This window comes from Engraulis encrasicolus, chromosome 15 (assembly GCF_034702125.1).
Source record: "Engraulis encrasicolus isolate BLACKSEA-1 chromosome 15, IST_EnEncr_1.0, whole genome shotgun sequence".
Lineage (NCBI taxonomy): Eukaryota > Metazoa > Chordata > Actinopteri > Clupeiformes > Engraulidae > Engraulis > Engraulis encrasicolus.
Window position 1 is genome coordinate 39,894,265 of NC_085871.1, and position 25,496 is coordinate 39,919,760.

The window sequence follows — 25,496 nt, forward strand, 5'->3', positions numbered from 1 at the left end:
GAGAGAGAGAGAGAGAGAGAGAGAGATTGGTCGTATAGTGAACACCCATCCAAACACCTGTCAGTAAGCTCCTATCGCTGGATGGATGCTGGAACCATAATCGTCATACCCATTACGCATCTAAAACACCAGGGCGCGTTTACGCATGCGTCAGTGCTCTGGTGCCTGTCCTGTAGTGGCGAAGAGGGATGGCGGATGCAGAACGAGAGGATGCTGCGGAAACGGACACACCGAACTCGAGCGACGCAAAGGAGAAAAACGTTATCAGCTCGGTAAAAGAAAACCATTCACTTCGACACTCTGGTAGTGTCGAATTGCGCTGTCATATGTCTGCTATTTTTTCCCTGGTCCGTGATGGTGCATGGTGCACCGCTGGTGTGACGAAGGGGCAGAGACAAATGGTAGTGCTACACACTAGTTGTGCGCTGGGCAAAAGCTACATGTCATTGACAAAAGTGTTTTTTCCGAATGTTTGTTCTCACCGAGTCTGCTTATAAAAACAACAACAACGACGACCTCGCAAATAATATATCGCAGACAACGGTAGAGATTATGTTGCCTACATCTGTTAAATCTCCATGTATGCCCTGTAGGGTATTGGCCCCGTCGTCTCATTTGTAGTAGGCTACATGTTATCTAGTTCGTAAACATGGAGTTCACCGATGCGCGACATTGCGCGAACGTGGAGACGTTGCAAGCCTTAATGGTCCTATATGGTTCTCTGTGGACACTCAGGCCGTTTAACCATTCCCAGACTCGGAAACAGTCACAATGTTATTCCACTGGGCAATTGATGATTACAACATGCTGCTTACAATGCTGCTACAAATCTACTACTTAATACAGCTATTGTTATTATTACTATTGCTACTGTCACTGTTATCATTTTTTATTATTGTAATGTCTACATTCTATATTTATCTTATTTTCTGTAAACAAGTTCAATGTTGAATGTTAAATGTTCATTTGTAGGCTACTGTATTTATTATTGATCACTTGTTGTTACCAGTCCATCACTGTTACCTGTCCTATCTTGCACTTTATGTCAGTCTGTAAAATGTCCGTCTTGTGTATGCCCAGGATGCGATTTGTCTGAAAACCAGAAGGTGGGATGAGTTTGAGAGTTTAAGCAAAATCAATGGAATTACATTGAACTGTGATTAAAATCATGTAGGAAAAGTGACGGTATAAAGACCAGAACGGGGGACAATTCCCCCCATCCCCCCCTACAAATCGCACCCTGTGTATGTCTATGTCCTGGCATGGTATAGAGAGAAAATGTAATTTCATTTTCCTTGTATGACTTGTGCATAATGAAGAAAGTGACAATAAAAGCTGACTTGATGTGACTTGACTTGATTACAAAGTTCTGCTTCATGAATGGTCTTTATTATTGGATACAGATGTCGGATGAGAGTGGTACCCTGCTGAGGAGGATGGAGATCACTGTGGCCGAGGCGGAGAAGAGGACGGGCAAGAAGGCTGTCAACATGCAAGAGACATACACAGTCTATCTCATAGAGACCCGGTAAATCAGAAGTCTTTCGCAAATTAAGTGTGTGTGTGTATGTGTGTCTGTCTGTGCCTAATGTGTGTGTGTGTTGCTTTAGGCCCTCAGCTGCGGTGAATGGGGGCCGGTGAATGGGGGCCAGAGTGTTGCTCCGGATGCCCTGTGGAGGCGTTACAGTCATGCTGTAGTAATGCAAAGAGTGTGTGTCCCTAATGTGTGTGTGTGTGTGTTATACTGTGTGTGTGTGTGTGTGTGTGTGTGTGTGTGTGTGTGTGTGTGTGTGTGTGTGTGTGTGTGTGTGTGTGTGTGTGTGTGTTTCTGTGTCTAATGTGTGTGTGTGTGTGTGTGTGTGTGTGTGTGTGTGTGTGTCTGTTTCTGTGTCTAATGTGTGTGTGTGTGTGTGTGTGTGTGTGTGTGATGCTGTAGGCCCTCAGCTGCGGTGAATGGGGGTCAGAGTGTTGCTCCGGATGCCCTGTGGAGGCGCTACAGTCATGCTGTAGTAATGCAAAGAGTGTGTGTGTATGTGTCTAATGTGTGTGTGTGTGTGTGTGTCATATGTGTTTATGTGTCTAATGTGTGTGTGTGTGTGATGCTTTAGGCCCTCGGCTGCGGTGAATGGGGGCCAGAGTGTTGCTCCAGATGCCCTCTGGAGGCGCTACAGCGAGTTTGAGCTGCTGAGGAACTACCTGATCGTCACCTACCCCTACATCGTGGTGCCACCCCTGCCAGAGAAGAGGGTGAGTGTGCGTGTGTGTGTGTGTGTCTGTCTGTCTGTGTAGGTGTGTGTGCTTGTGTGTGTGTGTGTGTATGCGCGTCTGTGTTTGTACTACCTGATCGTCACCTACCCTTATGCCGTGTATAGACCAAGAGCGAACGGAGCGAACGAAGCGACGGAAGTCATTATTTCTCTATGGAGGGCACGCGACTTGCGCTACCAAAGCGAATTCGCCAGGAGCGAAGCTACTTGAGCGACCAGAGCGAATGTTGGCGATTAAACTAAATCTAATCGTAGGCGAATTCGCTCTGACGCTGTTCGGCGAAAACTAATCGGAACGTTCATATCTCCGAATGTCCCAGGCTGTCAAGCCAGAGCCGTTATGTGATTAGCTGAATCAAAAATGTCAATGCTGTGTCTGGAGCGAATACAGTGAATTCAAGGCGAAACTTCTTCTGCTACCCACGCCACCAGGCAGCGTAGTTCACTCTTGGTCTGGACACGGCATTACATCGTGGTGCCACTGCTCCCCGAGAAGAGGGTGAGTGTCTGTTCCGCTGTGTGTGGGCGTGTGTGTGTGTGTGTGTGTGTGTGTGTGTGTGTGTGTGTGTGTGTGTGTGTGTGTGTGTGTGTGTGTGTGTGTGTGTGTGTGTGTGTGCATGTGTACAAATGTGTGTGTTTGTATTTAGGGTGTGGATGAAGGTCCCTTACTCTGTACTTACTTGAGTGTCCTCCTTGTAAGTCGCTTTGGTCAAAAGCGTATGCTAAATGTATGTGTGTGTGTGTATGTGTGTGTGTGTGTGTGTGTGTGTGTGTGTGTGTGTGTGTGTCTCGCAGGCTGAGTTTGTGTGGCATAAGCTGTCTGCTGACAACATGGACCCAGACTTTGTGGAGCGGCGTAGGGTGGGGCTGGAGAACTTCCTGTTACGAGTGGCCTCCCATCCAGTGATGTCCAACGACGCCATCCTCTATCACTTCCTCACTAAGGTAATGCACTACGTGTACATCAGTGGTACTGTATATTAGTGGTGTGCATTGGCCTTGCCCTCACGATACGATTCGATTCGATTCGATCCGATCCGATTCAATTCTACAATGCATTGCAATGCATTACATTTCTACTGGGCAGTCATGGGTGAGCGGTTAGGGCGTCAGACTTGCATCCCAGAGGTTGGCGGTTCGACTCCCGACCCGCCATGTTGGTAGGGGGAGTAATCAACCAGTGCTCTCCCCCATCCTCCTCCATGACTGAGGTACCCTGAGCATGGTACCGTCCCACCGCACTGCTCCCCATGGGGCGCCACTGAGGGCCGCCCCCTTGCACGGGTGAGGCATAAATGCAATTTCGTTGTGTGCAGTGTTCACTTTTGTGCTGTGGAGTGCTGTGTCACAATGACAATGGGAGTTGGAGTTTCCCAATGGGCTTTCACGCTTTCACTTTTTACTACTGAGAGCAAAGCAAATGTTTCATCAGTCATGATGAGGCAATACAAGTAGTCAGATACTGAGCAACGATTTATTGGCTGTTTTCTGTATCAGTCTTGCAGTTTTCAATGCTTTGAAGTTCTTTTATTTAATTTAACATTCATTTGCTCCCGAAATATCAACGGAAGTAATTGAAACTTGAAAAAATTGCCGCATCGAATCTGGAACTTGCCGCATTGAATTGGATCGCCCATGCCCCGCATTGCATTGCATCGCGGAATTGATTGTTGTTGACACCACTACTGTATATGTACTGCTGCTTGAATGAAGAGAGAAGTGCCGCACACTCCCGAGTTGCAGACATGATCTTTTAATGTGACGTTTCGCATACGTGACCTGAGGAAGGCTGACGGAGGCCGAAACGTTGTCACATTAAAAGACCATCCAGGCAACTCGGGACGGAGTGTGCGGCACTTCTCTCTTCTTTCAAGTGTTTTACTGGTTGCCAGCACCTCCTTTTCTGGTGTACGTTTTGTACCTCCACTCACATATGTACTGCTGATGCATAATACTGTATACTGAATGATGCAATAGAATTATATGTTATTTCAATTTCTCTAAGTGCAATGTATACCTAATGACTGAAAAAAACTATCATAGTATACGTATACTACTATGACATTACACAGAGTAACGACTTGGTCATTGCCATTCTGGTCACAGCAAATTTATAACAAGGGCCTTGCCTTGTAATGGCATTATAACACACAAAAGTTAAATTACCAAAAAAGTTGGAAATGTTAGAAACAAAGCTGTGACTATCACATGCTATGATACGATATGGTTGTACTTTACTGTCAGTTTGCACTGAAATTCATTTTGCGTCCCTGAGCAACACTCGTTTAAGACAGGACATACACATAACATCACATAACAAGACTATTGCACAACTGACAAAAACAGAGGACACAGCAGGCCTATATACAGACACACATGCATACATACAACCCACATAACAGATCAGCCGAGACCATGGCCGAGCGTAGCAGAATTATGTGGCCTATATCTTGTGATCTGCGTTTTTTTTTCACAATTTAACTTCCTCTTTCCTCTCCCATGGCTAATTCAACTTTTTGGCTGCTGATCATTTGTGGCTTTGCTTCCCCAAATCGTAAGGAAATCTGACACCACGTCCTGCATAGTATATTGAGTCGATGTTTTTTGCTCTGCCATGATTTGTGGTCTGTAGCCTAGAGGGTTGTGATCAATATCATTAACCCCTTCACGCAAAGCTTCTGTTATAACCTTACTGTCACCAAATGGTAATGATGACCAAGTGTAAGTAGGCCGGTCAACGGGCCCATTAGTAAGAGACTGCAATGAGCTATTGGGGAAAAAAAGAGTGCAATGAATTAGAAAAATAAGTCCCTGTGTAATGCTGTAGCAAAGTAATGCTATGGTAGTGAAGTCTACTCAGCAACTATTACATTGGTGGCACAGTGCATCTTTTGAGGCTCTGGTTAAATGTGTAGCTTCATGTTCAGGATTAGGTTGGGCACTGGGCACTACTGTATGGCAAGCTCTGTATCAATATTCACTCTTTCATGCGGTCTTGAGTGGAAGGAGATATTATACAGTCTTGGCAACTCGTATATAAACATTTTCAGCGAGTTGTCCAGTGGAAAATACCATAAGGGGGGCGTCGCCGTTCATGCCTGCCTCCTGTGTCTGTGTTTGAAAAGTGGAGAAGACGCGCTCACACTCTCTCCTAAATAGGATAATTTAACATTTCCTAACTGGGTGCTGAATCCCACAAAAAAACATAAATTAGGGCTCTGCCCGAAACGTTTGTGGGTGAATAAACAAAGAAGAAATCTGAAGAGTGCTGTCCTTCGCTTCATTCATTCATTTGTGTTTGGTGTTTACCATAATTCCCAGAGCACATTACATTCTGCAAATCAATGATGTTGTGATGTTCTTGGCTTTAGTTTTGGAGTGAGAGTTCCGCACACTTAAAATCCCTTTTCTGTTCTGTTATTGTCATTGAAATAAGAAAAGAACACGAAAAGTATTTGAGGTGTGCGGACCTCTCACTCCGAAACTACAGTCAGCCTTTGTCCTGCACCTTTTCCTGGGATGTGCACAGTCTTCACCTTCAACTGATGTTCTTGTCTTTGTCATGTGCAGGAGCGGGGATGGAAGGAGGTGGTGTATGATACTGGATTCCAGGCCAAGGTAAATACCACACAGGAAGAGCACCACTAGCCTGATTATCATTGACTGTCAAATCTCTTCGAAACTTGGTCTGACCAAGAGCATAACAATTAACATTTCCCAAGCGGCATGGTTGACCCACCTTCCTAGGTTTGCTGACAAAGTGGGTGGAGCACTTTAAAAAAAATGTTTGGTGGCATTTTTGGCCTTTATTTTGCGATAGTGCAGTGAAGAGTTGGACAGGAAGTGAGTGGGGAGAGAGAGATGGGGAAGGGTCATCAAAGGACCCGGGCCGGAGTAAAACTATGTGAGTGCCCAACCATTAGCGCCAAGGTAGGGCCACAGGAGGAGCACTTTGCCGTGATTTCGCTTTACTTGTTTCCTGAAATATACATAGTAGTTGAACATCAGACTTCTGGATTTCACTCTTGTGATTTGGTTTCACTGCGACAGAATCTAATGCTTATACTTGAGATGGGGACAGGAAGAAAGTAAAGGACCCGGGCCGTAGTAAAACTATGTGAGTGCCCAACCATTAGCGCCAAGGTAGGGCCACAGGAGGAGCACTTTGCCGTGATTTCGCTTTACTTGTTTTCTGAAATATACATAGTAGTTGAACATCAGACTTCTGGATTTCACTCTTGTGATTTGGTTTCACTGCGACGGAATCTAATGCTTATGTGTGAGACGGGGACAGGATTTGGTTACTTAATTTGGTGTTTATGTGCGACAGAATTTGTGTCTTAGTACAAAGTATTTGGTCATTTTGTATAATTGTTTTAGAATTATTATATTTCATATCATTTTTTGTTGTTTGTTTTTGCAGGCTGACTCTCGCATCAGAGCACTGAACGCAACCTTCAGGGTGAAGAATCCAGACAAGTAGGTGCTTGCTAGCTACGCTAAACTCTCTCTACTCTTTCTTGCTCTCGAGCTACTAACCCCACAGCACAGACAGGAACTGAAAACACGACAGAACAGAAGGAACGTGCATCTCTAGATATCAGCTGTGTGGTTTTGCAAACAAGGGAAGCTTGCATTACTCTTGCATGCATATACGTATATCCACACATACACACATTGCTTCTGCACACACACTAAACATCTTTTTGAAATGGTGACATTTTTCTTAAACACTTAGTGGTTTCTTTTGCCTTAAGATATGTAAAAGTTTTTATCTTTTACCTGACACAACGGTGTTACTAAGAGGACAACTCTAACAGCAGGAGGTGTGACCAACCTGTCATTATTGACAGGGAGGTCACACCTCCACAACAACATCAGCTGTTTTCATCAACATCACAGTGACCCTGTGATGAAGACTGAAGGAACACCGTCGAAACATGTCAGGTTAAAGATAAAAACTTTTACATGTTTTAAGGCAAAAGAAAATCCTAAGTGTTTAAGTTAATCAGTTAGACATAATGAACTTAATACAGGTGACATTTTTCATATGGACAACATCACCATAACTCACTGTACCATCCCATGTGCTAAGCTGACCTTTGAAGGAGATTACATTCTGGTCTCTCTTCATGCAGCCTCAAACCAGTCAGATACTGTCAAACAAGCCTCTTATGCCTCAGACCACAAAAGCTGACCTCAATGCCTAGGGAAGATGACTTTACGCTCCAGTGCACTTTTGTTATGGGTTATCTTTTGTTTCCTCAGTGACAGTAATATGCCGTAGAAAGGGGATATTTGAAACAGTGTTTTCTTACTGTTATAAGTGATCCTATATGCTGTAATACCCAATATCAAACAGAAAACAAAGTCTACTCTACAGATGATGAAAATTATATGTGTAGGATGGTGGCCAGAGTGTGCTGTCTACTGCCAAATTTCAACTTTTCATGAATATTTACTAAATAATGAATAAACATTTACTAATATGACCAAATAACACTACGTTTGTTCCAGCTAAAATGTCCCTTTTTCATGTATGAAAAGTGCAATGTTCCCAGTCATACTGAATATTGAATAATACAAATATTATTACACAGTGAACCTTAAAAACATGTTTTTATAAACAAATACATTTATATTTAAATATGTAACTTTTTTGGTAACGTCAAGTGAATATACTGTATTATCACAAGTTATGTTAGACATACTGTATAATCTCTCTGTTCTGAGTTCCCTTCGTTATTGTGAAATCCTGTCTGTATATAATGTAGTTTACTGTATTATGTCTGCTGTTGTGTGTTGCAGACGTTTTATGGAGATGAAGCACTACAGTGATGAATTGCAGTCCATCACCTCTCAACTACTCAGAGCACGCGCTGTAAGCCAACACACACACACGCACATGCACACGCACACGCACATGCACACGCAGACACACACACACACGCACACGCACACGCACACACACACACACACACACACACACACACACACACTTACACATAACACACACACACACAAACACACACACACACACACACACACACACCCACACACACACACACACGCGCTTGCACGCACACACACACACACACACACACACACACACACACACACACACCACTCCAGGACATTTAGAAATTTTGAAATGCAAACTCAAACCTCAAATTCTCACATATAGCACAGATTCTCAATCTAAGAATCACACGCACACACACACACACATGCATACGGACACACAAACACGCACACAGACACACGCACACGCACACAGACGACACACATGCATAAAGACTCATGCATACACATCATTGAGAGTTATATATACTCTCAATGATACACCCCCCCCACACACACACACGCACGCACGCACGCACGCTCGCACACACACACACACACACACCACAGAGACCTGCTCCACTTCCCTTCTGCCTGTCTATCTGCCTCAGGCAGGTGAACCGCATTAGGCTCAGTAAACTACATCAGGCTGCCAACAGTATTCCATGTCAAAAAGGGAAACCAAAAAGCTCACGAAAAACAGTGATACTAATAACGTCAAAAAAAGATGAGGCTTAATACTGCGTTTTGCAGCCAAAAAATAAAAGAAGTCGGATGACAAAACTTGAGCTACAGTCGTAGCTCCAGTTTCGGCCTCTGACTTCTTTTGTTATTTTTTGGCTACAATATACAGTTTTAGTTTTAGTTTAGTTAGTATCGCTGTTTTTGGTGAGCAGTCGCACCAAGGAATACACTGTGTATTGTAGCCGAAAAATAACAAAAGAAGTCAGACGACAAAGTCTGTACAGTTTTAGCTCCAGTTTTGATATTGTGACTTCTTTTTTTCTTTATTTTTCGGCTGCAATACACAGTTTTAGTTTTGCTTGTATCGCTATTTTTGGTGAGCAGTTGCACCAAGCAACACACGGTTTAAGTTAAGGCGCAGACGCCAACCTTTTTGGTTTCCCTTCAATAGTATTCCATGCCATTCCACCAATCACCAAACATCCTAGTGATTTTGAAATGATGCATTGGGAGGCTTTACAGGACACTGTATATTATATATATTTTTTCGACTTATGCTGTTGTCTTTTTTCTCTAACAGAGAGTTGCTGATCGATTATATGGAGTTTATAAAGTACATGGAAACTATGGACGAGTTTTCAGGTAATGAATGTCTAATAGAGCACATACAATTACTCCACAACAACAGTAGAACAAGTCTTGTAACATTTTATTCATGATCTATATTTGTATGCGTGTGTGCGTGCCTGTGTGTGTGTTCCTAGTGAATGGAGTGCATTGGCAATGGCTTTTACAGATTGATATCAGTTTTATAGAAATCACTCCACAACAAGTCTCCACATCAAGTCTTGTAACATTTTATTCCCATCCTGTATTTGCATGTATGCGTGTGTGTGTGTGTGTGTGTGTGTGTGTGTGTGTGTGTGTGTGTGTGTGTGTGTGTGTGTGTGTGTGTGTGTGTGTGTGTGTGTGTGTGTGTGTGTGTGTGTGTGTGTGTGTGTGTGTTCTCTCTAGTGAGTGGAGTGCAATAGAAAAGGAGATGGGAGACGGTCTTCAGAGTGCAGGCCACCACATGGATGCGTGAGTATCCACACAGACTCTGTATTTGCCCAAATAGTTCTTTCAATCCCAAATAATACTGCTTTACAAAAGTAAAGTGCAGTAACAACATTTTGTCAAAATTGAGTTTAGCTTGAAAATGCTTTTACCTGCATGGACTGTTAATCGTGTTAATCATGTACTGTAGTAACTTTTGATGAGGGGGGGCATTTGAATGAGAAACAACTCTGCTTCCAACTTGTAGGGAAACCAAGAGGAAAATTATTTAAGATGAGATAAAACTTTATTGTCTTTTATGCATGAAACAGAAAATTGTCTTTGGCGTGGCTCCAGTTATTCTCACAGACATTAAACAAGACTTGACAAAACAGGACATAACAAGACAAGACAATACGTACTTTAAGTTTTATAGCAATTCTGGGCAGTCATGGGTAAGCGGTTAGGGCGTCAGACTTGTTGCCCAGGGATTGCCAGTTCAACTCCCAACCTGCCAGGTTGGTGGCGGAAGTAATTAACCAGTGCTCTCCCCCATCCTCCTCCATGACTGAGGTACCCTGAGCATGATATTATCCAGCTACACCGCTCCCTTGGAGGCGCCATTTGGGGCTGCCCCCTTGAAATGGGTGAGGCATAAATGCAATTTTGTTGTGTGCAGTGAGCACTGTGTGGTCTGGAGTGCTATGTCAAAATGACAATGGGAGTTTCCCAGGTTCCCAACTTTCATTTCACAATTCCTCCACATCCTTGTGTTAAGACATCCCTGTCCAAATTAGAACTGCCCCAACAGTATCTTGTTTTAAAAGGAAGTTAAAAACAGCTTTATTCTCATCTGCCCTTGGTGATGTTTAATTAATTACACACTATCTATAACACAACCCAAGTAAAAAAAAAGTGTACTTAATATATACTTAATAAGTACGTTTTATTGTATTTAAAGTGTACTTCAAAAGTGTGTATTTAAAGAATGTTATTTTGGGACAACTTATAGTATACTTAAATGTACTTGAAATATAATTAACTCACTGACTTGTATAGTATAACTGGACTGCGGAGTTCGATAGAACTCCATTCAACGGTTTTGAAGCAACCGCGGCTGATTTACTTCCGCCCCAAAAATGCGGAAATATAATAATCACCTTGACAACGTTGAGCTACATTGCTGATAGGTCGACATCGCCGGCCAATCCACAAACAGACACTTCAAGACATGTCCCGCCCCTCCCACGCGAATATGACATGGCGTCCCCAGCAGAAATATTGAACCCAGTTTTCAGCTGTGGAACTGGTCGACACAGAAACCCTTGATTGTCATAAAAACAGCAACACAAGTTCAAATGGAACTGGTGATCGGTAAGTATGGCAAATATACCATGCTATTAATAAAATGATACTTTGGGATAACGAAACCTTGAAGAGCTTGTTATGATGACCATAATAATTTTAGTTTAGCATCTAACGTGAGCCAGCCGAATGGCGTAAGACCTAGCTTACTATAAATTACTTCACCACGTTGTAATGTAGGCGCAATTAAAGATAAATGGGAAGTTAGGCTACAAACAGAGCTGTACACAGAAAATGCAATGTGAAAATGTCTTTGGAGTCGGCGTACCGTTTGGCAAAACATAATCCATGTCAGCAATACTCAGAATCAACATTGCATTTGTATGAGCTCAGAATGCTCCAATTTTCATGTTGTACATCGTAAAATAGTGTTTGTTTAGTGCCTGCCACACCAAGTTAATCCTCTACGGACATTTGTAAATAACTTTGAATGTTTGGGCATCAAATGACATGCAAAACCTTTCCGTTTGACAGACAAACCATGGACGCTGAAGAAAGGCTCCTCGACGCCAAGCTGTCATCCGGAAGATTGAAGATGAAGATTGCCGTGTCGAGCAGTCATCATGACCATTTTTTTGCTGATCCCCCCAGTTTTTGAAAAGATTCAGAATACAAAGCTTCTCTTTCTTAGATCACTCTTAGAAGTAGACGGTATGGTAAACAAACAAAGTTAACACCTTTCAGTTAGTAAAACATAGCTGGCCTACAGTAGGCTATGACTAAACATCTGGGTGTTTTGTATGCTTGACATCAAGATTAAAATGAAATATTCACCCTTATGTTCTGCTTTTTAAACTTGCAAATCATGGAGTGGACATTCTTCCCCAAGCTTGTAAGAAATGCATTACTTCAATCACACAGTGTCTCCCAACTTTTTTTTGTCTCAAGTACCCCCTAAGCATTTTTGTCATACCATGAGTACCCCCTCCCTCATGCTCTAGTCTACTGTATATCTTCCTCTATCCCAATATGATTATGCTCCATACATTTCTTTTTATTGATACCTGCCAATGCATGTACCACCTGCATTGTGTTCACGTACCCCTAGTGGTACATGTACCCCTGGTTGGGAAACACCGATCTAAACAGTTGTAACAATAGTGTGTTAACCAATATTACAAATTAAACAAAATGTGTGGGCTGCTGTATATAAGCATTTATTAACTGTGTTTCATAATTGCAATGGTTTTTGAAGCTGGTTCTGCATATCGGATCCTCTGTGGTGGCAGGATGCAGGCAGCAGCGTACTGTACATCTTCAGCTGTAACGATAAATACAAATCTATTTTTTTTAAATAATTAATGTAACATGAACATAATTGAAGCATATCACTGGTGTATATATAGAGTAACTATAACATTTCAGTGTAGTAAAAATGTCTACATTTGTTTAAAAAGGAAAAACCCATGAACATCCTTCTCAAAAAAGTTTTGGGTGCAGGACTAACAAAGTCAAATGACAACTGAAAATTAAGTCTGCTCACCAAGCTCCTGTTTTACTTATTTAATGTGATGAGCTTGAAGTGCAGACTTCATTTTCAGTTTTCAAATGTCTTTATTGTCCCATTACATCTGCAGAAATATGGGGGTGTACACTCACTTGTGTAATACACTATAGATGTAAGCAGAGACGTTGTCCAAGTCCTTGGTCATGTGATACCTGCTGCAGTGTACTCCACGTCTTCAGACCGCTCCGCTGTAAATAAAATAATGGCATATGAAGTGTGATGAGAATACGTCACTGTTTGGTACACCAACAACTTAACATACTTATGTCGTTTACATTATTTACCTCAACATTAAGTAGCTGAACTTGTATTAGTGTCAGGTTCATGGGAAGAAAACACAATAGATAAGGAGATGGGCTGCTCGTGTTTCAAAGCATGCTACCTAATCAGTGAAAATCATGGGGTGGTAGTTTCATGGTGTGGGCATGCATATCTGTCAATAGAATTGGTACCCTTGTAATTATTGAAGATAGTGGCTACTGACAAACGCTGAGAGTTTACTACGCTTGATGTATACTTTTATCCAGTCCAATTACTTTTTGTCCCTTCAAATTGGGAGGCACATGTAAAAATAAGTGAAAGTCACTTTGGATGAAAGCATTGGCTGAGTGTAGTGTAATGTTACATACCGGGTACTATATAGTATCATAGATGGCAGCAGGCTGGTCGGGTCCTCAGTTGTGCACTGGCAACAGTGGCTGGTCCTTGTCCGTGTCTCTATGGGGCCTCTTCTCAGGTCGGAGTGACAATCCTTGATGATGCTGACTATGGTGAGACCTGCTGGCGTGTAGCCTACTGTACATTTGCAGACATCTGTAAAGAAAATGATGACAAACGAAGGGTGATGAGAACAACATATATTTCATTACTATTTTATTACTAATATATAAACACATGCAGAGTAAGGAGATGATGGTGTTAGCTTTACATTGGAAGGTCTCTGGTCTTAACTCAGGAGCATACTTTATATTATATTAGGGATTTTAAACTTACTTACCTGACAGTGAGTCCTGGCTCTGTTTTCCAGGTGAAGTGTGGTTTGTTGTTTGGCTACAGAACAGGGTTGAGGGGGTGGTTTCTTTTATTTCCTTATACCTACCGAGTAGTTTAGCCAATGTCTGTGTGACACGTTCACGCTGCCACCTACACAGCATCCTCCTCACAACCGCAGGGGCAAAACACCTGAAACATAATAATGTAATCCTTTTTCAGTCCAAGATATAGACTAGAAAATGAGTGACAGCATCACAATCAGTTTGTATGCAAGTGTAGTGGACCCCCCATTTTTGTCTTTTTGTTATTCCCTTATTCTCATTCCCTGTCTTTTTGTTGTCCTGTCAGAAGTTGTCTTTTAGTTTAATTATGCTGTTGCACGTTATCGCCAATAGATGGCATCATAGGACCAGCAATGAGTGCAGAGGCCCTCTCTGGTGCAGTAGCCAGTGACTTCGGTCACATAAAAAGAACGAAACGTGGAAGTGACAGGCTTTGTTATGATACAGAAGGCAGCGGTGTCAGCTGTACAGTTATGCTGAGGAAAATGTAAATAAACAACGAACTCAGCGAAACTCTACACACTTGAGGACCTTATTCATTAAGTGTGCAAAGCATTCACGCAATAATGCCACCAGGTCACATTTAAGATTTAACATACTGATAACGAACGTAGGCCTACCAATGACCATCATTTCATCACCAACTAGCAACTTGGAAATTTGGCAATACAGAAACGAACAATATTTAACAGTTCACGGAGGAACACAGCTAGACTACGTTGCTTTTCCGATGTGGCCACTGGCCAGCATAGTGCCAGAATGGTAGTGAAATGTTTACAGCATCTTGATGTAAGGACTTGGCTACGGAAGGAGGGAATCCTTACACCTGCACGCCAAACAGACACATTTTGCTTCCAAAAGCAATGGCATTCAAATTATAATTAAGTTACTTGACAAGCCGACAGATCATCAAACACTGAAAGATCAGCATGCTGCCTTGGGCTAATAACAAGCTAGCATTGTCGTACGTGTTTGTTTAACAAAGCTCAGTCATTTTGGTCAATCAGCCACGTATAATACATGTTTTTATTTTACTTACCAAAACTGCAGAGGTCCTTACAGAATACGGAGAAGTACATCCAAAAGTACAACAACGCATATTTGTGGGGAAAGTGTACCAAAATTAAATAACCCATGGCAGTGATGAAGCTGTTGAAAGTAATGCAGCAGGGAGGGAGCTTCCCCTGGAGACGGCGCGAGAGTCGTCCTTCGCCTTGACGACGGCCTGCCTGTCAATCAAAACAATAATTCTAAAGAATGTCAACTGCCAATCAACCCAAATAGCCATGCTCATTGGTCATTTAAACTATTTTAATAGCTCTCTTAAATACAGGGTCAGCCTGAAAAAAATATCTGGGCTGTTTGGAAGGGAGGGGAAACTATCGTAGGAACGAAACAGAGCCGACTTGGCAAGAATTGGCAAGGAGGTATATGGCTTCAAGCCCACCATTGAGAATAATGGGAAAAGGCGCTCTACTTCCTTCTTCCGCCCAAAAATCGTCCCATGTCCCGCCCCCAGCCGTTGCTTCACAACACATCGAACATCCGCAGTCTAGTTATAATAGAAGTCTGTGAATTAAGTAGAGCTTAAACACATTTTAAGTTTACTTTTTTGTACTAAAATTAAACTTTGTATAAGTGTACTTAATATACTAAAAATATATTTAACTTTAAGTACATTATAAGTATACTAACCAAGTCACTTTAAAATGTGTTTAATGTTTACTTTAGCATGCGGATAAGTGCATTTTAAGTACATTAGAAATCTATTTTAACGTCATGAGAAAGTACTTTATAGTATACTGCAGAAGTACATACTTAAGTTGTGTTATTTTGGGACAACTTATAGTATACTTAAATACACTTGAAATATAATTAAGCAGAGCTTAATCACATTTTAAGTTGACTTTTTTGTACTAAAATCAAACTTTGTACAAGTGTACTTAGTATACTAAAAACATACTTAATTTTAAGTACATTATAAGTATACTAACCAAATCACTTTAAAATGTGTTTAATGTGAACTTTAGCATGTGGATAAGTGCATTTTAAGTACATTAGAAATCTATTTTAACGTCATGAGAAAGTACTTTATAGTATACTGCAGAAGTACATACTTAAGTTGTGTTATTTTGGGACAACTTATAGTATACTTAAATACACTTGAAATATAATTAAGTAGAGCTTAATCACATTTTAAGTTGACTTTTTTGTACTAAAATCAAACTTTGTACAAGTGTACTTAATATACTAAAAATATATTTAACTTTAAGTACATTATAAGTATACTAACCAAGTCACTTTAAAATGTGTTCAATGTGAACTTTAGCATGCGGATAAGCACATTTTAAGTACATTAGAAATCTATTTCAATGTCATGAGAAAGTACTTTATAGTATACTGCAGAAGTACATACTTAAGTTGTGTTATTTTGGGACAACTTATAGTATACTTAAATACACTTGAAATATAATTAAGTAGAGCTTAATCACATTTTAAGTTGACTTTTTTGTACTAAAATCAAACTTTGTACAAGTGTACTTAATATACTAGAAACATACTTACTTTAAGTACATTTCAAATATATTCACAAAAATCGCTTTAAGTACCTTTTAAGTGTATTGACTCTAAATGTATTTTAAGTATACTACAAGTAGATTTTACTTTAAGCACATTTCAAATATATTTATTTTAAGTACACTTTAAATATATTTCAAAAGTATATGAAAAAAACATAAATGTAATCCCCAGTTACTCATTTCCATTGTACATTGTCTTGTTCACAACCATCAGCCATTCACATGAACCTTCCTTTCACCTTCACTTCAGACAACAACCACTGCCTCAACCAGGATTCGAACCCACAATTCACTGAACCACAGACCTGCACTCTAACCGCTAGACCACAACTACCTGTTCTTTGACAGGCACAATTACGTTCTTGAAGTAATAGTCTTGAGTAGTACACTTTAAGTATACTTTTATATACTTAATTATAATACTTAGAAATCATTGGTAGTGGTATGCTTTTATCGAATTAAAGACACTTTTACATGTTTAATTTGTGCACCAAAAAGTACACTTAAAGTGCACTTAATACACTAATAACACAACTTAAGTACAGACTTCAGTATTGTGCTTAAAAGTTTAATAGGTAAGGCCTTACATGCCTTTTTAAGATCTGTTTGTGCTCTTCAATATGGTGTTTTTACCATGAAAATACATTAACAAAATGGAAGGTGGAAGGTTATTTAATGTTACAAAGCATAATGAATAAATAAGCCTAGGTTAAAATACACTAAAATGATGGTTTAAAAAAGTACCCAGGTGAAAAAAGTGTACTTAATATACTTAATAAGTATGTATTTTTGTATGTAAAATATACTTCAAAAGTGTGTATTTAAAGAATGTTATTTTGGGACAACTTATAGTATACTTAAATACACTTGAAATATAATTAAGTAGAGCTTTAACACATTTTAAGTTGACTTTTTGGTACTAAAGATCAAACTTTGTACAAGTGTACTTAATATACTAAAATCATACTTAACTTTAAGTACGTTTCAAATATTCTTTCTAATACCAAACTTTAGCACATTACTTTTAAAATACAAATACACTTAAAATACACTTAAAATATACTACACTAACAGTATGTTTTCAAATACAACACTTAAGCACATTACTTTAAAAATACAAATACACTTAAAATACACTTGAAGTGGTTCAAGACAACAAGAAAAATAACATAAAATCTTTATAAGTGAGTACATTTCATTAAAGACAATTAATATTAGTGTCAAAAAGGCAATATAGTAAGTATGCAAAAAAATATGCATATTTGTAAAGGTCGTAAAATAAAGTTTAGGTATATATAACTGATAATGTATATTTTCTAACACTATGTTTGAGTACATTTTTTAAGAACAAAGTTTAATACATTAAACTAGCAGTACATTTTCTAATACCATACATTACTATAATGGTGTACTGTGTATGATTTTTGTAGTTTATTTCCAAAATTCATGCTGGAAAAAGGGGAGTCATTCATCATCATCATAAATTGAGGTTCTTGTCCATGTTCCAGATATAGACATTTTTTGCTAGGAAAATGACTGTACTTTGGCCAGTAATTAGTTTATTTATTTTGTAAATATAGTTACAATACATTTAAATACACAACACTAATAGTGTATTTTCTAAAAACAATCTTTAGCACATTACTTTAAAAATACAAATGTACTTAAAATACATTTAAATACAATACACTAATAGTGTATTTTATAACACTACAGTTTAACACATTACTTTTAAAATATAAATGTACTTAAAATAGACTTAAAATATAATATACTAATAGTATATTTAACAATACCACACTTAAGCACATTACTTTAAAAATACAAATGTATTTACAATACATTTAAATACAATACACTAATAGTGTATTTTTTAATAAAACACTTTAGCACATTACTTTTAAAATACAAATGTACTTAAAATAGACTTTAAATAGAATATACTAATAGTATATTTAACAATACCACACTTTAGCACATTACTTTAAAAATACAAATGTATTTACAATACATTTAAATACAATACACTAATAGTGTATTTTATAATACTACACTTTAACACATTACTTTTAAAATACAAATGTACTTAAAATAGACTTAAAATTGAATATACTAAAAGTATATTTAACACTACCACACTTAAGCACATTACTTTAAAAATACAAATGTACTTACAATACATTTAAATACAATACACTAATAGTGTATTTTATAATACTACATTTAAGTACATAACTTTTAAAATACAAAGATACTTAAAATACACTTAAAATATAATACACTAATAGTATACTTTATAATGCTACACTTTAGCACATTACTTTTAAAATACAAATGTACTTAAAATACATTTAAATAGAATATACTAATAGTATATTTAACAATACCACACTTTAGCACATTACTTTAAAAATACAAATGTATTTACAATACATTTAAATACAATACACTAATAGTGTATTTTATAATACTACACGTTAACACATTACTTTTAAAATACAAATGTACTTTAAATAGACTTAAAATTGAATATACTACTAGTATAATTAACAATACCACACTTAAGCCCATTACTTTTAAAATACAAATGTACTTAAAATATATTTAAATACAATACAATAATAGTGTATTTCATAACACTACACTTAAGTACATGACTTTTAAAATACAATTGTACTAACAATACATTTAAATACAATACACTAATAGTGTATTTTATAATACTACTACAAATGTACTTAAATTAGACTTAAAATACAATATACTAATAGTATATTTGACAATACTACACTTTAGCACATTACTTTTAAAATACAAATGTACTTACAATACATTTAAATACAATACATTAATAGTGTACTTTATAATACTACACTTAAGTACATAACTTTTAAAATGCAAAGATACTTAAAATACACTTAAAGTATAATACACTGATAGTATACTTTATAATGCTACACTTTAGCACATTACTTTTAAAATACAAATATACTTGAAATACATTTAAAATATAATACACTAATAGTATATTTGACAATACTACACTTAGCACATTAATTTTAAAATACAAATATACTTAAAATACATTTAAAGTACAATACACTAACAGTATATTTGATAAAACTATATTTAAGTACATAACTTTAATAATACAAATTATTTTAAAATATATTTAAAATACACTTAACTATAAGTATATTTTTAAATACCATACTTAAGTACTGTACTTGATAAGTAGAGTGTACTTAAAATATACTTTCAGAAAATTAAATATATTTAAAGTACACTTAAGTACACATTTTTTTGACCTGGGAATATAGTTTTTTCTTCTCTTTTCTCTATTCTTAAGCACATTGAATGACATTTATGTATGATAATGTGCTATATAAATATTTTTGATTGATTGATTGATTGATTGATTGATTGATTGATTGATTGATTGATTGATTGATTGATTGATTTATTGCAGCTATGCAGCCTCAATAGATGACATCCTGGAGGAGGAGGAGCACTATGCAGACCAAATCAAAGAGTACCTCTTCTTCGCAGAAGCACTAAGGTAAGTTAGACACCCTTCACATTCGCTTGGCTGAACTTTCATAAAACATATGAGAGATTCACTGTGCTTTATTCTTGGCTTACTGTAATAGGAAAGCTCTGTGTGTGTGTGTGTGTGTGTGTGTGTGTGTGTGTTTGTGTGTGTGTGTTTGTGTGTGTGTGTGTGTGTGTTTATTCCAGGGCTGTGTGTCGTAAGCATGAGCTGTCTCAGTACGAGCTGGAGACGGCTTCTCTGGACCTCACATCTAAGAGACAGCAGCGGGAAGAGCTGGCTACCGGGGTGAGAACAAGCATACATATTTCAAATATATTAAAACTAGTGGTGGGCAGTTATCGGCGTTAACGTGCTGCGATAATGTGAGGCTCTAATCGTGCAATAAAGAAAATATCGCACGTTAATCTATTCTCAAAATATGGGTTTGCAGTTTGGGTATGCACGTCACCATAGCGTTTGTTGATTGACACTGCTTTCAGACTGCGCTCCAGTCGCTTCTCCTCTCCACTCCACTTGTTGCTTCAGCAGACCTAGGCTACTAAATAACAGTGTTTTACATTAATCTCTCTGCCGTGGTAGGTGTTGATTGAGTGCTTTTTCATTAAGGGGTAGACTTAAGAGACATTATTGTTTGGGGTGAAGCATAGAGAGACATTATTGTGTGAGTACCACCAGCCCGACATAGGCCATTTCCTCACGCATTGCATGGAACACATAAACAACTTCCATAAATCTTGCCTGTGCCATACTTGCAAAACATTCTGTGTGATAAGTGCATTTTGAAGATTGTTGAACTGAAACTGTCAATATCTCTCACAACTTGTAGCGCTGTTCATTTCGAAATTTCAGTATCTTATAACTGTAAATGCTTCCTAACATATTGGACACACTTTACAAATATTGCAGTGATTTTTTTCATCACCAAGTATCAACATGACCATTTTTTTGAAGATGAGATGCATTTTGGAAAAAAAAGATGAGCTCTGGTCTAATGCGCCATCTGTCTTAAGAAACCCCAAGGTTTTTTCCGGCATTATTTCGCTAGCGTGCCTATTCTGAATGAGCCATTTTGATATAGATTAATCTAGATTAATCTGGATTAATTTCAGAATTACAGTGAGATTAATCTAGATTTAAAAAAATAATCTATGCCCACCCCTAATTAAAACACTTAAATTAACATTTAGAAATTAACATTAAAATTACATTCACACTTTCTGCGTTGTCCCAAATCATAACTGGGGTGAGAACAAATAACATGTTTCGGGGGCGCTGTGCGCAGTGCACTAAGCCCATGCCCATGGGGACACAGGTTTGAATTCGCCTGGGTCATTTCCCAACCATGCCCCATCTCTCTCCCTACACTCACTTCTTGGCAACCTTCACTGTTCTGTCCGAAATAAAGCAAAAAAATAATCTTTGAAAAAAATTACATGTCTCAAATGAATCCCACTATTGCCAGTTGAAGTAAACATTTAAAAATAAACATTAAAACTTTCACACTTATTACGTTGTCCCAAATCATTGTAGCTATAAAATGAATGTGTAATGGTTTACAGTAACTCATCTGGAGATGTTACTGTCTCTCTGTTCAATTTTAGAGAATTTTGTCAGACATTCTTGAACACCACACCTTCAGTAAACTTCCATTTGAACTCTGCCCCTCTTATGAATCAACAAACGTTTCCATCCTGAGATGTCACTGACTGGTTGTAGTTTCTGTTCACACTTTCATTGAGGAATATAACTATAGATGACCTATGAAAGAGGTGAAACTCTCTCTCTATTTTATACGAAGGTTTTGTCAATAACGCTCTGATGAACTAACCAGTAAAAGAACACCAATAATTATACTGATAGTAATCCAAACAAAAACGTTATCTCTCAACACACACATAAATCTTTCTTTCTCTGTCTCTCTTCCTGTCTCTCGCTCTCTTTTTCTGTGTCTCTCTCTGTCTTTCAATTTCCTTGTATGACCTGTGCATATGAAAAAACTGACAATATAAGCTGACTCTCTCTCTCTCTCTCCCTCTCTCCAGATTGTGCGTACGTTCTCCTTCAAGGGCATGACTACCAAGCTGTTTGGCCAGGAGACGGCGGAGCAGCGGGAGGCGCGACTCAAGATGCTGGAGGAACAAATAGTAGAGGGAGACGACACCGTCAAGGAGAAGACCTCCGAATGCGAGTAAGGACACCCACACCCATTTTGTGCACACACCCGACTAACGTTTCGATGTTGCTACACGTTCTTCAGAGTCAAGAAAACTAAGCTGCAGTATGCTTCAGCCTCTCCTTTCCAGAACTAGAAATGCACTCAGAGAGTGCAAGGAAGCTGTTTGATAGAATATTTGACTTTGTCCTTGTCACATCCTATTTTTGTCAATTCTCTCTGTCTTGTTTATGTGTAGTTAGAAACTAGAATGTCAAAATTTGCCCTATACCTCAATGGTGAAGCATCATAAAAAAAAATCCTGGATGCGGATTGTGATCCGGATCACCAAGAAAAATGTTAACACTTGTTCCTTTTGTCATTTCCAACAACTCCGCAAAATTTCAACAAAACCCGTTCACAACTCTTTGAGTCATCCTGCTGACAGACAGACAGACAAACAAACAATCCAACGCGACGAAAACATAACCTCCTTCGCGGAGGTAATTAACACAGCGACTATGATGCAAGTGCCGCCTATGTGACTGTGTGTGTCTATGTGTTCATCCGTCTGTGTATGTGTAGAGACATTGTATCCAGTGGCTGGGAGGACATGCAGCGCTTTAAGGAGCAGAAGGATCGCGACCTGCGGGAGGCGCTCATCAACTACGCATACATGCAGATCAGCATGTGCAAGAAGGTCAGAGGTCATCATGCACATTACATTAAATTACATTATATTACAGTTAGCAGACACTTTTGACCAAAGCGACTCACAAGGAGGGCATTCAAGCAAGTGAAGAGTAGGCCTAAGGGGTTAGTACATAGTATTAAAAAAAGCCCCATTGAGAAACTCCAACTCCCATTGTGACACAGCACTCCACAGCACACAAGTGAACACTGCACACAACAAAATTGCATTTATGCCTCACCCATGCAAGGGGGCAGCCCTCAATGGCGCCCCAAGGGAGTAGTGTGGTTGGACGGTACCATGCTCAGGGTACCTCAGTCATGGAGGAGGATGGGGGAGAGCACTGGTTACCGTAATTACTTCCCCCACCAACCTGGCGGGTCGGGAGTCGAACCGGCAACCTTTGGGCTACAAGTCTGATGCCCTAACCACTTTCCCATGACTGGCCAGAAGTATACAAGTAATGAAGAACAGATAGAGAGCAGAAACATGTTGGAGGACCTGTGAAATGTAGTGCAGGTTAGTACCCATGATTACGTAGAGATGAGTAGAGTTACCGGTAGTTATGCTATGCAGTTGCTACAAGAGCAGGATTACATCACATTACATTATATCACATAGCAGACACTTTTAACCAAAGTGACGTAAAAACAGAGTATACAGTCACCGCATACACACTTGAAAAAAATGCAGGACATTGTGTTATCACCTGTCCCGATTTTTCATGATTTTCCCAGGCAAAAATTACATTTTCCCTGTAGGCTACACTTAATGAGGGATGCCATTACTTACAAGCAAATAGGTTGATTGAGTTAGAAATGTATTTTTTTGTAAGGCAGAGTTGGCAACCCTCTCATCTTGTTTTTCTAATCTTCCAGGGAATCCAGGTGTGGACCAACGCCAAAGAGTGTTTCAGTAAGATGTGAGGCCAGCCAGCATACTGCACATTTATAGCACAATATTTACGGACTGGGAAGGTGTCTGGGATGCGATGGACCTGATATCAACACTTGCACAGAACATGGAATGCCCATTGTCATGGAGGCACAAGCTGGACAATGGATTTCCATGGCAACAACAATAAGCAACACAAGAAGGGAGTTACCATGACTACTGCACCCCAGCATGGTGGCTGAACTGTGCGAAGATTGCGATCCTTAGGGCCTCCGCACATCGGCTCCGACAGCACTGCGGAGCACTTTCACTTCTGACAGAATTGAGACACCCCCAAACCCAATTTCACGCGAACATAGCATGGATAGTCAATGGGCGGCTACGATTAGAGATGAGTTCTATTTTGTCTGAGCCACCCATTGACTTTCCATCATGCTATGTTCGTGTGAAATTGGGCTTGTGGGTCAGAATTGTGTTGGAAGGGAAAGTGCTCCGCAGTGCTGTCGGAGCCGATGTGCGGACTAGGCCCTTAAAGGCCTATCTTCCCCCCCACCATTTTCTTATTTATTTTCTATGCCAGTAAACAATTATGGGCGCTCATGTAATACGCATCCAAGTACCTGATGTTTCATATCTCGCTGAATTCTGCTGCAATATTAAGATCCATATATAGAAAACGGATTTATATGTTTTTAGATTTTGTTTTCTCATTGAAAATGCAGTACAACAATCAGACTGTTCTGAATAAAATAACAAAAAACATATTTAATGGCAGTTTGACTTCTCCCATTCTCATTATTTTTATTGTGCACAATCTCCTCAAAGTGTGTGTGTGTGTGTGTGTCTGTGTGTGTGTGTGTGTGTGTGTGTGTGTGTGTGTCTGTGTGTGTGTGTGTGTGTCTGTGTGTGTGAGAGAGAGAGATAACACTTTGAATCGTTCTCAGCTTTCATTTAGAACTTTTATTGTTCAATTTGGAAACATTAAAGTGCACCTCTACATGAGAACATATTATTTTAAAATTCATAACTTATTATCAACAACTACAACAGTTTTCATGACTATTCCCGTACTGATGCTACTGTCCAGTTGTTGCAGCACTTTGTACCACTTGGCAGCAAATTAAATACAATTAAATAACTGTTTACTGCTACAATTAAATAACTTTGCAAACACTAACCCCATAGTTCTACCATAAGCCATTATATAATTAAAAAACATATTAATTAACACAACAATTAACATATAGTAGTACAGTACATTTCCAGAACCGTATCCAGGCTTGCACATCAAGGTACATTTACAATGCACATATATTTAATCTTTTTTTTTTGAGGAAATCTAGAGTCTTGTGCTTGACTCTGAGATGATATGTTAAAAAAAAATCAAATCTTTGCCAGTGTTGCCACTTTGAGCTCTGATATGTATTGCTATCTTCATAGATAAACACGTGCTGGTTTGTTTTCTTCATGACTAAATCTACAGTATTCCCTTGTCGTTCCCTTTGTAATAATTCCCTTTATAATCTCAATTAGTGCTACATTTGTCACCATCACTACTTCACTACTCATAAAATACTTTTATAAAGTCTTAAATTATATAACATCGATATATATGGTTCTTACGCAATACGTCATGTAACCTATAACTAGATAAACTGTAATCTCTACAGTTGAAGTATAGAAGTCCACGTGTGACTTCACCTGAGTAACACCATTTTAGAATACTAAAAAACAACCATTAAATTACTTTTAAATCGCATCGAACATGCAACAAATCTTAACATACTTCTAAAGTCAGAAGTGAACTCAAACTTGCACACGTTACAACTGCCTTGTACCATCAGACATTTCGAACTTCTATGCAAATGTTTTG

General features: G+C 38.8%; 1 protein-coding gene and 1 long non-coding RNA gene across 3 annotated transcripts; one reads left to right on the top strand and one right to left on the bottom strand.

Annotated features, from left to right (window-relative positions):
• Window positions 1–181: 181 nt before the first annotated feature.
• Window positions 182–23,905, top strand: LOC134464647 (sorting nexin-4-like). The gene is made up of 14 exons (XM_063218038.1): window positions 182–272; window positions 1,404–1,528; window positions 2,109–2,247; window positions 3,063–3,212; window positions 5,838–5,885; window positions 6,691–6,746; window positions 8,076–8,148; window positions 9,373–9,434; window positions 9,807–9,872; window positions 19,803–19,892; window positions 20,072–20,171; window positions 21,929–22,074; window positions 22,624–22,738; window positions 23,608–23,905. Exons 1-14 carry the CDS (start codon window positions 189–191, stop codon window positions 23,653–23,655), a joined length of 1,302 nt encoding a protein of 433 aa, XP_063074108.1. The 5' UTR covers window positions 182–188; the 3' UTR covers window positions 23,656–23,905.
• On the bottom strand, window positions 11,943–15,277 carry LOC134464646 (uncharacterized). Of its 2 annotated transcripts, XR_010037989.1 has the most exons (5): window positions 14,794–15,277; window positions 13,799–13,881; window positions 13,329–13,512; window positions 12,792–12,887; window positions 11,943–12,453 (listed from the first exon to the last, which is right to left on the bottom strand). It is a non-coding gene; the product is annotated as an uncharacterized LOC134464646 (long non-coding RNA). The 2 variants fall into 2 exon arrangements; XR_010037990.1 differs by lacking the exons at window positions 13,799–13,881; window positions 14,794–15,277 and adding an exon at window positions 13,697–13,748.
• Window positions 23,906–25,496: the final 1,591 nt, after the last annotated feature.